The 14,158-nt window shown below is 40.9% G+C and overlaps 1 protein-coding gene across 2 annotated transcripts; it reads right to left on the reverse strand.

The window, feature by feature from the left end:
• Positions 1 to 365: 365 nt before the first annotated feature.
• On the reverse strand, positions 366 to 13,683 carry lipib (lipase, member Ib). Of its 2 annotated transcripts, XM_041967470.1 has the most exons (12): positions 13,371 to 13,683; positions 5,633 to 6,024; positions 5,145 to 5,253; positions 4,291 to 4,392; positions 3,448 to 3,537; positions 3,192 to 3,359; positions 2,894 to 2,983; positions 2,667 to 2,775; positions 2,370 to 2,543; positions 1,169 to 1,266; positions 1,101 to 1,136; positions 366 to 631 (listed from the first exon to the last, which is right to left on the reverse strand). In XM_041967470.1, exons 1-10 carry the CDS (start codon positions 13,420 to 13,422, stop codon positions 1,182 to 1,184), a joined length of 1,371 nt encoding a protein of 456 aa, XP_041823404.1. In that variant the 5' UTR covers positions 13,423 to 13,683; the 3' UTR covers positions 366 to 631; positions 1,101 to 1,136; positions 1,169 to 1,181. The 2 variants fall into 2 exon arrangements, with proteins under 2 accessions (XP_041823404.1, XP_041823403.1); XM_041967469.1 differs by having other exon boundaries at positions 366 to 1,138; positions 1,171 to 1,266.
• Positions 13,684 to 14,158: the final 475 nt, after the last annotated feature.

Here is a 14,158-nt window from a genome sequence, read left to right on the forward strand (position 1 = left end):
ATAATAATACAATGTAAGATCCATGTGGGATTGTATTGATCTCACATTTATACCTGATAATGACCAGAAGATTTATTTTAATGTCCTGGTATTGTAAAACCTTAGAGGTGAAAGAGGGTGAACTTTCTCTTATACATAACTGTATTTGCCCTTTTTTTAGAAGTCTGTCATTATTCCAAGTGCGTGACTGAACCGAGTCCCTTTTAGCCCTGCACCAATTAACACTACAAGGCAACACCTTTCAAACATCTCTAGTCCTTGAAAGTTACATCAAAGTCTCTTCAGTTTGCTTTACATCCCATCAAATATGCACGGACATCTTTGAAGACTGTGATTCACAAGGATTTATTTCAGTGTGAAAAAATACAATAGTAAAAAAAGAAACTAGATTTTCAGTATTTTCTATTAATTGCACACTGGAGGCGGAGCTTGTATTGGCTGCTCAGCTGAAGTTCCAGCTTCCTCTTCCACACAAACATGTAAGTCTGCAGCTTTCCACGTTTTAAAGGATAAAACTGAAACGACAAGCGTCACGGCAGCGTTGGTGTTGAGTTCTCAGCCTTTCCCTTGGTGGATGGTACGCTCAGTGTTATGCGCTTCCAGTGTACTTGATTCATCTCATTGAGAAGGGCTGCTGGTACAAGGCACAAAGAGGAGGAGCTGCATTTTAGTTGGGTTTAGTTCACTGAGACTATCTAAAGGTTTAGGTTTCTTCATATCTCTCAGAGAGCTGAAACAAAAATGGTTCATTTTCAGTCCGTTTCTATGTTGTGTAACTGGATTAAAGGTTGGAGGGAAATGCAGGGATCATTTTTTTCAGCTGATGAGGGAATTCACTAAAATAGATATTTTCAAGGTGCATTCAAGAAATGAAGCAAAGCAGCTTCCTACAGAAAACTGCAGCATGATCCAAGTCTCTCATGTATAACCCCTTCATACTGTAAATCTATCTATGTTTCTCATTCTCTCAGTTTATCATGAGTCGTGTTTCCAGTTTCTGGTTCTAATAACCCGGTTTGCCGCCTTCCTCAGCCTGCAGCGATGAAGCAACTGGACCTCCTTTAAGGTCTCTGGATCTTCATGTGGTGACAGGGCTGTACCTAGTAGACAACTGAGTCTCAGGTTTTAGGATGTCAGATGTGCCTCCACAGAAGAAGAAGAGGTAGGTGAAGTTTGCTGAGTCAGAGTTGAGAGGTACAAGGCAAAGGCCGGAACGTCACCTCCATGTTTTCCTCCACGATGATGTCAAAACGGCACATCAACGGCCTAAAGGAAAGGAAGACACGTCTGTTAATATGTTGCTCTGTTTTTAAATATCTGTTATTGGTTTGCATCTCATTGCTGCTGTTATGTGACATTTAAACATGACATGTTTTATAACATGATTTTTTTTCAATCTTTGAATAATCAGAGTGAATGCTAGAGTGAGTTATAACAGAAGATCTGAATAAAGAGTCCTTTGACTGCTCCAGCTCCCGGATCTTATTCGTGGATTTAATATAAACTAGGGTCAGAGCTAGAGAAATGGTCAGGGTGACCCTGGCCACCTCTGAAATCTGACTGGACACCCCAGATGCCACCTTAAGTGATTGAATGGTCACTGGAGGAGGGTTGAAACATCTTTTCCAGACAAGTATGGTCACCAATGACTAAGCTAGTTTGAAGTACATTTGAAGGTGGTTTCACAGCTAATTATCTTAACAATTTGGGCATTTTGCACATTCATAGAACAATTTTACAGTACAAGTACTGATGTTATGTAAGGCTTTTAACCTAATGTTAGCATGAAGTCAGTATCCATGTTACTTAGCACAGACTAAGCTAACGCTACATGATGCAGTTTAATATGAACAGGAGGCTAGCAAGGCTGTTAGTTGGTTTTAAAGTATCTACGGTATTAAAATGTGGACAAATCTAGCCTGTAACGTCTTTATTAGTATAAAAAGATAATTGTTTTTTTTTGTAAAGAGAAGGAATAGAACAGGCTGAGATAGACCCCTAGACACAGAGGTCATTGTGGTCAGACACACGGATCCAGTCTAGCACCACCACCAGACAGTAAGTCCGAACCACAAGAGAAGAGAAGCCATTAATCCCCCTCCTACCTCATGCTGCACCCCAAAACAACCAACTTACTTTTTATGAATCTATTTTAACTTGTGGAAAAAATGTCCACTTGGTGATCCTGGTTATTGTAAAAAGGTTTTATTTTTTGTTTTTCTCTAATATGACCACAGTTACAGCTGTGTTTGTGTGTGTTAAAGAAACACTAACACTTCCTTTCTTACTATATGGCCCCCAGATAAACAACTGATATAGTACAGAAAGTTATTAGGACAGTTTTTGAGAAGAGTGCAGTGACCTCTGACCTGTCAGGATGCTCCAGTGGAGTGAAGCGAATCCTCAACAGCCTGATTTTGTAACGGGGGCCGATGATGTTCCCAGTGTTGATTCGCATGGAAATCTTCTGGATGTGCTGCAGGTCCTCGTCAAACTGGGCCAGCAGCCTTGTGGAAGTGTACTGCTCGAATCGGAGGAGCTTACTGGGAGTGAAGCAACGAGAGAGAGGATAAAAGAAGTAAAGTCAAATATTTCCTCTCCTTTGTTTCTTGCGATTTTTAGTCATTCGCTTGTGCTGTGTTGTGTTAAACCGTTGAAAGACGTACTGGTCTATGCGGGTTTCTGTGAAGTTCCTGCCACTGTGCAGCCGGATGTAAACGACTCCCCAGCGGAGGTACTGGTTCCACGTCACCATATCCACCCTGTAGCTCAGCTCTGCAACACACAGGACACAAACAAAGCAAATAACTATCAGTTTGCTGTTTCTAAAATGTTCGTATAACCTACCAAACTCCAGTTTAAGGCCAGTTTTATGAGAGTGTGTTGGGCTCACTCTTGTAGGGTAAAGTGCCGGTGGTGCTGAAGAAGACTTTGGTCTGTCCGAGTCGTAGAAGAGTATCCCTCCACTGGCTGACGTCATAACCTGCAGGTGAGACCACACAGGGTGCAGACACGAGTTCAGCTTCTGTAATTCAGTGTTTTTTGGTCTCTGTAGTTCAAATCAAAACAGCTCGAAGTTTTTTGAAAAGCAAAACAAGCTGTGAGGAAAGATAATTTTACCATGAAGCTGATTCAGTCAAATATTAGTGTATTAGTGTTAGTTTGTGTTTGTTCAGTGTTTCAGCACCTACCGAGAACGGGACAGGAAGCGGGTTTAAAGGCCTCACACTGCAGACACCGGGCATCCAGGAAGTGAGTGTATGATGCACAGGGGTAGCCCGTGAGGTGGCAGGTTCGGTTCAGAGAGCACAAGAACAGGAATACTGAGCGCTGGTGGTCGCACACGAAGTAAGATTTACCTGAAGGAATGATGCTGCAGTGAGCAAGTGTGTGTTCATTTCATGTGTTTGTGACAGCTCGCGAGTGTGTGTGTGTGTGTATGCTCACCTGAAAAGATGGTTTTGGGGCATCCTGGCTGGTCAACTCCACCATTGGCGTAGAAATCGATGTGGCCATGAGCTCCTCTTAGTCCGAACGCTGCAAACAGAAACCACAAATTTAACTTTTCAGAATTCATATGACGCCAGAATTTAGTTATGAAGAAATTAGAAATTAGACTTGGATTTTGGAGCAACAGATGCTTACATGTAGATGAAAACAGAGAAATACAGAGTTTTTCCCATATTCTGTGCATTACAGCCAACTTTCTTCTGGCAAACCCTTTAAACCCTTTGTGTTTTTGGTTGGTGCAAAAATACATATTTTAAAGCAACACTACATGACCTTCTTCTGACCTTAAAACTGTGTTTCTGATGCTTTTTGATGACACGCTGACATTTATTGTGCACATTCCTGGAGATGTCATTGCCCTGCAGCATCCTGAGGTTAAAGGCCCTTCTTGTTGTTTGTATATTGTATATTTTTAGACACCGTAAACCTCCCATTAAACAGCTTCTTGTGTACAGCTAATTCTCATGTTCTTTCTATAAAAATCAAAGCCGGGATGACTGGCCGTGTCAAAGCCCTGCTCTGCTCTCATTGGTCTGATCAGGCACCACAATTCTGCATAAGCTCGGCTCAAAATGTAAAAATCATTCAATAGTTAACAGAAATGAGATGCACTGTTTGCAGTTTTCTTGGATGATTAAGATTATTTTTTAAATGTCCTGTTTGTTCAGTTCTGAGTTTGACCAACTCTGATTTCCCTTATATGATCTAGAATCAACCAACAGAAAAATCCGCTGAGCTTAAATAAGTTTAACGTTGTTGTCAGTAAATCTGACTTCTTACAGTCCATGTCGGTGTGAAGTACATCCACAAACATGGCGTCTGAGGGGTCCAGCCTCTCCTCCGGTGTAGCACTGGCGAACAGAGGCCCGGCTGGATCCAAACCTGGAAGAGAGAACAAAGGATGTGTGTCATCTTAGTGTTTATTTAAGTGTTCTATTTCATGCCTTTCTGTTCAGAAATCTAATATTTTGTTATGATTAATGACTCAATAATTGACAAAAATAGCTGAAACAAACAAATATTTACAGTAAATTCACCAGCAGCGACCCTCCTCATTGTTTAAAATGAGTTTTTTTTTCTCTTTTTAATTCTTCTTCTTGTCTTTTTCCATTTTCTGAACCCTGAGAACCTTGATGAGGTCATACTGTGCTAATGAACTCATTCATAATTTTGTTGGTATGCGACAAGAAGTTTACAGGCATTTGTTTTCAAACTACACACATGGAAACACACAACAGTAAAAAGAGTTTAAATTTTAGGTTTGCCAAATGGCACAATATCTGGAGTGAAAATCAAACAGGTCTAATGGATGGATGATGGATTCTCCCCAGAGCCTGAACTTCAACATCATGGAAGCAGTGCGGGATCATCGTGACAGAGAATAAAAACTAAAAGCAGAAAACATTCAAAGATAAGTTTTGGAAGGTCCTTAAACAAGTCTGGAGAACTATTCCCGGAAACAAAAAAGTGACAAAAACTAAAAAGGAACTTTTCTAAGATGCTTCAGACTGAATGAAGCTGATCACATCAGATTCAGCTTTTTATTCTTTTTTTGGATTTATGGTTGCATGTTACATTTATGCAGATTTTTCCTGTGGTTCTATATTATAAATATAATAAATTCTCCTTCCTACCTGTGATACGGCCAATCTTCCCCTTCAGGTTTGCTCCTACATATCCAGCCAGGTGAGCTCCCAGACTGACGCCGATCAGGTGAACTGAGCTCAGAGCCGCTCCTTCCTCCTGCAGACACGACATTTGTAATCTGCAAAGTGCATGCTTTGTTTTGTCATGTTAGCCAGTACATGTGTGAATATAAACTGTCATGGAGCACATTTCATCAGCAGCAGTTACTTACAGATACGTATAGTCAACATTTAAATTTCCTCTATTGTTTCTTTTATTTCTTTAAAGTCATGTGAAGTTATTTTGATGTTATCTTTTGCTACTTGAGGGCTGAAAATCTGCTGATTTTTGCCTGAAACAGACATTTAGCATCCATTCAGTGAGCATTTGGAGTATGAAGTTAGTGTTTTCCCTCTGGTTTGGATTCACCAACTTGCTGGCTCCTCAGATATTCTGTTTTCCCCTCCAGCTGTGTTCATCTTGCTTTTTGTCTCACCTCCATTTCCATGATGAAGCCGGTCAGGTTCTGGGCAGCTTCTCTTGTATAAGCCACCGTAGTAAAGTAGTTGAGATTTGCTGCTCCTCTGTTCCAGTCCACCACGATGATGTTCATGTCTTCCTGCTCCGCCAGCAGGTGGATTATGTGGTTGATCCAGATGGGCGGTGCGCCGGTGGGTCGGTAACCATGAATGACGAAGGTGGTGGGACGTTGGAGGTTGAGGAGAGGCTGAGAAGACAGATGGTGATGATTTATTTCGAGGCCGCAGTCCAGGTTGGAGCGGGTGTAGAGCAGCAGCCGGACATACAGTCTGGTTCCTAAGAAGCAGTGGGACAGGTTGAGGTCGGTGAAGTCATCACAGGATTTTTCCGTCTTGTTTTCCGCTTGGCCTAGTGGAACAACATCAACACGTCAGACAAGAGCTGAGATATTAAAGAAACTTGCAGTATGACAGTGATTTAAGCAGCTGTCTCTGACTTCAATAGACAGGAGCTTGACCTCAGTGTGACTTAATGAGCACATATTTTAATGAAAACAATTACTTTCCCGTTTGGGAACTTAAATATATTTGAGTGTGTTGAGTCAGAACCAACCAAAAACCAACCCAGACAGTGTTTGGAGCCCTCTCAGTCTGAAAAAGATTCAACTTTGTTTTCTATCATATGTCTATGATGGAATCTCAATTATCTAAATTTAGTGTTCGAAGGCAGGGAGAAGTATGAATCATGACACTTGATTTTCTTCTTTAGTGTCATAGCCAAAACAAGCATCCTCAGCCCACCATTTCCCAAGGGCGCCGGCTTGAACGCCTTGCCAAGAAAACTGGACTCAGTATCCATAAAGAGATGTATAATAATCACATTCTTCTTTACAAAGACTGCATTAGATCAACTAAATCCGCATACTACTCTGCTATTATCTGCATTAATGAAGGAAATTCCAAATCTCTTTTTTCTTTGTTCAATAAAATTACTAGACCCCCGGACTCTTTTCCCTCACATCTCAACTCAACTGACTTCTGTAACTTCCTTCTGTCCTACTTCACTTCAAAAATCGACAACATCCACCAACAACTCACTTCCGAAGGAGCTGCAGCTTCCACTGCAGACTTTCTTCCTCCATCTTTCTCCATCATTCATTCATTCTCAAGCTTCACCCTTCCTTCTCAAACTGACATATCTAAACTGATTCAGAAAGCCAAACCTTCCACCAGCCCACTTGACCCGATCCCAACAGTCTTGGTAAAGTCCTGTCTCTCCTCACTCTCTCCACACATCACTGCCATAATTCACTCCTCCCTCATGACCGGACATGTTCCGGACATGTTCCACTGGCCTTCAAATCAGCTGCCGTCACACCGATCTTAAAAAAACCTGGCGCTGATCCATCTGATCCTAATAACCTCCGTCCAATTTCCAACCTTCCCTTCATCTCCAAAATCCTTGAAAAGGTTGTTGCCTCCCAGCTTCACCAACACCTCTCTATCAATAATCTGTTTGAACACTTCCAGTCCGGCTTTCGTCCACTCCACAGCACAGAATCAGCTCTTCTGAAAATAACAAATGACCTTCTGATGGCAGCTGATTCTGGCCTCATCACCATCCTTATTCTCCTCGATCTTACTGCAGCATTTGATACTATTTCTCACAGCACCCTCCTTAATAGACTGGCATCCATTGGCGTCTCTCATACTCCTCTTACCTGGTTCACTTCATACCTGTCCGACCGCACACAGTTCATTCACATTAAGGATCATTCATCACAATCACTCCCCGTAACAGCCGGTGTGCCCCAAGGTTCTGTCCTGGGGCCTCTTCTGTTTATCATTTATATCCTCCCGCTTGGTCATATTTTCCGTAAATACAATATTAATTTTCACTCTTATGCTGACGATACACAGCTCTACATCTCATCAAAACCAAACTCTTCTGTTCGGCCTTCGTCCCTCTCTGATTGTCTTCTTGAAGTCAAGACATGGTTCTCTTCCAATTTTCTTAAACTCAATAGCAGCAAAACAGAAGTTCTCCTTGTCGGCACACCCACCACTTTAACCAAATCTCACAGTTTCTCTGTTAACATTGACAGCTCTTCTATTCTCCCCTCCCCTCAGGTAAAAAGTCTCGGCGTCATTTTTGATAGCACCCTTTCATTTCATTCACACATTAATAGCATCACTCGGTCTGCCTACTTCCACCTCCGAAATATCAACCGCTTGCGTTCATCTCTCACTCCACATGCTGCAGCTATCCTAGTCCACAGTCTGGTCACCTCAAGAATCGATTATTGCAATTCACTTCTTTTTGGTCTCCCCGATAAATCACTTCATAAATTACAGCTTCTTCAGAACTCTGCTGCCCGGATTATCACTTGCACACCTTCTTTTCAACACATCACACCGGTTCTTAAACAACTTCACTGGCTCCCTATAAAATTCAGAGTTAACTACAAGATCCTGCTTTTCACCTTCAAATGTCTCCATAATCTGGCCCCTCCATATCTGTCTGACCTACTCCATATAGCTACTCCCTCCCGCACTCTCAGATCATCTTCCACCATTCACCTTTCTGTGCCCCGTGCCCGTCTCACTACCATGGGGAGCAGAGCCTTCAGTCGCTCTGCTCCCCAGTTATGGAACACACTCCCACCTGAACTCCGTAACATTGACTCACTCCCATCTTTTAAATCACAACTTAAAACTCATCTGTTCAAACTGGCCTTTTCATCTTAATGTTTTTAACTGTTTGTTGCATGATGTTTGTTTTATGTTTATAACTGTTTTAATTGTTTCATGTTTTTAACTGTTTTAATTGTTTTGTGAGGTGACCTTGGGTCTTGAAAGGCGCCTTGAAATAAAATTTATTATTATTATTATTATTATTCCCCACTGAAGTGCCCCAAGGCACAATATTGGGGCCCTTTTCTTTCACAATATACACAACGCTGGAGTGTTCTGTACTGTATGATTTAATTTCCATCTCATCAAAGCTCATTAGCAACTTTTTTAACTGGTCTGTAAATGTTAATCTTGAGAATATTTTATGTGTTTGCAGCTGTTTTATTATAGTTTTCTTTTCCCATCATATTATTATGTTCTTTGTTTTATATGTGTTGAATGCTATAGCGTGCCCTCTTGGCCACGTCTCCCTTGAAAAATAGACAGTAGTCTCAAGGGACTACTCAAATAAATAAACCCATTTTTCAGTATGAATTTAATTTAGTCTCCCAGAAGATGAAGAAACACTAAGAGCAACTAAACCCTTTTGAGTCTAAACTGTTTCTCATCTCAGACTTTTCATCACAAAAATCAGCCTAAAACTGCCTTTTCATCTCGTCCTGACCCTGACTGAGAGAAACCTGTGTGTCATTATAACTGATGGTACTCTGACCCATGATCAGTCTGTTATGATGCTGTGATGTCAGTTTTTCCGTCATATTGTTTTGCACTTTGTTTTTTTCCCACTGCTACCAGGTGCTGTCATAATCCTTCAGTTTCCCAGGTCCCCCCTCTCCTCCTCTGTGCTTTGGATGTAATACACCTGGCAGGTAACGCAGCTAAATAGACTGTACACACCTTTCTAGTCCTTTTCACCACACAAAGCAATCTAACACTACAAACCACACACACACACACACACATACATACTTAGTATTTTTACATTTTTACATGTCCTGCTTTTTTTTTTTTTTTTTTACACAATCACACCAGTGAGCACATTGGAGGCAACGTGGGGTTCAGTGTTGTGCCCAAGGACACTTTGACAATAATCTGGGGAAGTCTTTCCAACAGGCAGATGACTGCTCTTCCTCCTGAGCTACAAATGCCCCCCAGCTGTGCTTCATCCTCTCAGAGCCAGCTCAAGGGATAAGCAAGCTAAGCGTCTGCTTGGGACCCCCATACCACTAGAAGGCTTGCAATTTTACACTATTTTAATCATGGTTGCATGCCATCCATGAAAATGTTATGGACAGCATGCAGATAATACTACTGCTGTCTCTGTCTGGTGCAGCAGAGCGCTCTACAATCTTTGAGGTTCACCAGCATAATACGTCACAGACATGTGTAAGCTATTTTGCTTCAGAGATTACATTTTTACAAACCTTTGTGTAATTAAAATAATTAAACTGGTTAACTTGTTTACTCTAAATGTGTCTTATCTTGTCTGATGATGTTTTCTTACATTTAAATACAACATTTCTATGACACATACATACATCACACTGCATATTGAAAAGTGAAAATGAATTCCAGTCCAGTCCCCATTAAAGGGGTCAAATGTGTTTCTTGAGAAATAAACAACAAAACATTACCTATAGTGATGAAAACCACCTCTACTGTTGTTAAAATTTGTAATTTTTTAATTTTGTGGGTAAAAAATTACTCAAAACGCCTTCTACACTAGTTTAAGACTTTTGGACTTTTACAGAGCTTTTCAGAAAATATTACTACTATTGGACGTATTTGTGCTTTTGACAGGTGTAAAAGTAATACCGGACTTTACTTTTTACTTGCTAAATCTCGTCTGGTGACAGCCAGCAGCTCAAATCATGGCAGCGGCAGCTTACAACGCCACATCCGGCAGCCTGCCCGAGCCTGCTGGAGCTGTTGACAGCAGCGCTAACGGCTCGATACGGTTCAGGTCCACCTTGTTCTCCCACCACTGTGGTGTCTAGCTGAGAGGATTCTGGAGGGGAAAAGTCTTCTACCCTAAGACTGCTCTGTGGAGTCGGTGCTTTGTGAATTTCTATCACTTTCCATCTTGCTAGTGGCCACTGGGCTGCTGTCTGACATTCAATAATTTCTGCCTTTGCATTTACAACCCACACACTCTCAGCCTGCTAACCCCCCCACAGCTCACACCCTAACCCTTAAAGTTTTTGGTGTTTTCTAAAATTTGGCAGCAGGTGGAGTTACGCAAAAGAAAGTAGGAGGTGTAGCTGCAGTTTAAGGTTAAAAACCAGAGCCAAATCGACACCAGTATGTAAGCCAACTACAAATAATGCAAATAAATGGATGTGCTACATTTACAATTTATAAAATCATCAAGGACTTAAAAAGTCCAAGTCAAGCACCAGCAGTGCTGAGGTGGTCCAGGGGAGGCCCTGAATAACATTCTGTTTTGGACCCAATAAAGACTTAGGCTGGCCCTGGACATCCTCATTAATCCAACTCTATCTTCACCTGGGAGGAGCTCAATCAGTCATGTGAGCTTGTTTGCTGGGGCGGTGCATCAGTCAAACACGATTTACAAAAATGCTTTTATCTTCTTTAATGTGCATGAATACTTCTTTAAAACAGACAAAACCATCTTAAATGAGCATTAATGATTTTGCACATTAGTGAAAGTTGGTCTTGTTTTTTACAGTTTTTAATCAATATTTGCAAATAAAAAAATGGTAACAAAATTTAGCTGTCGCATTGTGGAGATGTCACAATTAAAATAAATAAACAACATCATTAAGTAGCCAGAATGTGAGTGGAAAAATAAATAGACCAGAGAGAAACCAGAGACAGCCTGAAGGTGCTTTCTGCCTAAAACACCACATGTTTGCAAGAGTGAAACAGTCTCCGACTTCAGGAACATTGCTCACCATTAAAAATGTGCAGAGGTCAGAGGATTAGCCCGGTGCTTTAAAGGTGACTCGGCCTGCCTGTAAACAGCGGGATCAGGTCTTTCTCTGGTGTTTCAGTAAATGACGTTCAGGTTTGGCCTTTTTAGCCGACTGATAGATTAAGCTGACAGCCTCTTTAGCCTATTTAACGTGTCCACGTGGTTAAATGCAGACTGGAGACAAGTTTGGTTTTGGTAGTTTTAGGAACAGGCAACATTGCTGCCGTCCTCTTACGGTTGGAAAAGTGTTTAATCAGCATTCAGTCAAAAGAAGTCAGATTGTCACCTGGAAGCTGTTGTTTCTGCTGAAGGTTTTTTTACTTGACCATGGGACAGCTTACAGATCACTTTCATTCCTGCTGTGCAGGATCAATGCTCACAGCTGAGTCAAAAACAATAAATTATTATAATTACCTCTGAAAAATGTGCTATTCAGACACTGTGGCCCAACACAACCTGCAGAATACTGTCCCTTCATGTTGCTGTAACTTTCAGGGTCTCCTGAGTTAGAGTCTAACCTGGTCCTGGATGTGCTGTGCAGCGCTGCAAGTAGGCATGCTACCAGCAGTAATAAAATGATTTATATAGCTTGTTTTACTCTGTTAAACAGGGTTAAAAAGGTTTTAAAATGCTGCTTTTTCCTTTAAAAAGAAGATATATTGCTATGTTATGTAGATAAGAGCATGAAAGAGGAAGAGAATAGTGTAGCCTGGCTTTAAAACGGAGCACAGCAGCAGCGAGCATGGCTTTGTCTCAAATTAAGAAATACAACTTCCTATGATATGAATATTTTCTGCCTATTTCATCAAGGATATGCTAGAATCGATCTTTCTCTGAATCAGATGACTAAAACAGGAAACTGGAACCACAGCTCATGATGACAAAAAAGGACCACTGGAGTTTTATGCTGGAGATGTTCATTTACCAAAAAGAAGAAGAAGAAAAAAAACAAACAGTTTTAATGTGTTATTCACTGGGAAATTTTCAATTTCACAGTTTGAGGCGTGATGGCTCAGAAGGTTACAAACTAATAAATCTTATAAAACCAGAAGATTCTGTTTTGGCAGGAAATCTAAACAAAGACTAGCAAACGAAGAAACGCATCTAGTGCAAAATGGGAACAAAAACACATGAACAAGCAGCAAAACATCCATGGAAACAAAGTGGAAACAACTCTGATGATGATCTTGTAATAAAAAGAAAGAGGGAATAAAACCTAAATAAACAACAACAATAACAAAAAACAAGGACTCAGTACTTTGCTAAAGATTAGTGCAAATATATTGTCAACAAGTAAACAAAGACCAGGTGAGCAACAAAGACAGGAAGTTAAATTAAACCCAACAAGCTCCCCCAAAATAAAACAAAGTAAGCCAAACCAGAAACACAACAAGATAAAAAAGACGAAGAAGCTTTTCAGAAACAAAAAACAAGAAGATTAAAACCATCTTAACAAAACTAGATCTTAGTTAAAGCTAACGCAGAAGCAGGAGGAAACCAAAAAATAAAAAAAGGAATAAAAATCCAAAAGATCTGGTCAAGCAACAAAGAACCAACAAAACCTAAAGACTGACATTAAAGCAGTTTCCCTTAAAGATTGTTGTTTTTATTTGTGTCTAGAATTTAAATTAAGGTGATACGACATTAACATCCAGCTTTAGGGATGGCTGCCTGCATGCAAACACACAAGTGCGACACTGCCCTCAATAGGATCAGACTACTATAAAAAACACCTCATCCCATCACCACCTGGCCCACCTTCAACCAAACAGGTGATTACAGCTGCCAGTCAAACAGGGAGGGCGTGGTCAGCGGTGGGAAATGGGCCGAAACCCCCCCACAGATACTAACAATGAACGATGAACAGACTGTGTGACCTGCAACCACCAGACACAAACACAGCGAAGTAGACTGAAAATAACCTGCTCCTGGCTAAGCTGTTCCCATCTGCAGTTTTCACACACTGGTAATGTCTGGACAGTGGTCTGTCTTTTTTTAGACATCTTGTTTATGTTCTTGTCCTAGATCAAAGATAAAAACTAAAGAGGAAGCAGACTTTGTCTTTCACACTGACCACAAACTCTCTTTTATGTGTTACATAAACTGTGTGGTTGCAGTTTTCCTACCTTTGCAGAGCACAAGGAGTCCCAGCAGACCCAGCAGTCTGTGGGGCAGCATCCTTCCCACGGCCACGGAGATCCAGAGGCAAAGATCAATGTAGAGACGCACGGAGAAACAGGAGACCAAATGCAGGGTGAAACAGGGACTGAGCAAACCAAAGAGGGATTTATGTGATGGCAACAAGGAGGAGGGAGGGGAGGTGGTGCCTTCACTAAAGGATCAGTTTCTAGAAGGGATGAGATGGAGGGAGAGAGAGGGAGAAAGAAAAACTGTTGTAAGAGCAATTAGCAAATGAGATGAAGTAACAGGGTGCGAGGAAGTAGGACCGCGCTGTTGGGGGAAAGTAGCTGATAATGTTCATATAAAAATTTGACCTGCTTCCTCAGGTGATGATGAGCATATGACTTTGTGCTAACTAGTCCAATAATGAACTTTGACACCCAAGGTAATAATAAAGAGAATAAATTGAGTATTAAATCTGTTATCGTTTACTTTTAGAAACTGAGACTTAAATGATGGTAACAAAAAGTATTTTTTTTTTCTAAAAAGGGCAAACATCAGCCAAAAACCAAAAAGATTTAATGTCCTAGTGATACAACTTTCTGAGCTGGTTTTGGTTTTCTAACAAGAAGAATTAAACATTATTAATTAAAGAAAAATCACTTATGCGAGTTTTATTTTCTGTAAGCGTTCCTCCTCTCTACCCAGTGGTGGTAAGATTTAGCGACATCTGGAGGTGAAGTGGCAGATTGCAACCAGCAGGAAACTCACTTCACCCTCTCTTTCAAGTGTC

The sequence above is a fragment of the Melanotaenia boesemani genome, chromosome 18 (assembly GCF_017639745.1).
Source record: "Melanotaenia boesemani isolate fMelBoe1 chromosome 18, fMelBoe1.pri, whole genome shotgun sequence".
Taxonomy (NCBI): Eukaryota; Metazoa; Chordata; class Actinopteri; order Atheriniformes; family Melanotaeniidae; genus Melanotaenia; species Melanotaenia boesemani.

What these genes read in the sequence shown, in the direction of transcription:
- lipib (XM_041967469.1), bottom strand. Translation starts at nt 13,422, where the DNA reads ATGCTGCCCCACAGACTGCTGGGTCTGCTGGGACTCCTTGTGCTCTGC. An exon ending in ACTCCTTGTGCTCTGCAAAG is followed by an intron (nt 6,025 to 13,370) that starts GTAGGAAAACTG and finishes TTGTTCCACTAG; the next exon opens with GCCAAGCGGAAAACAAGACG. An exon ending in CGCTTCCTGTCCCGTTCTCG is followed by an intron (nt 2,984 to 3,191) that starts GTAGGTGCTGAA and finishes TCTCACCTGCAG; the next exon opens with GTTATGACGTCAGCCAGTGG.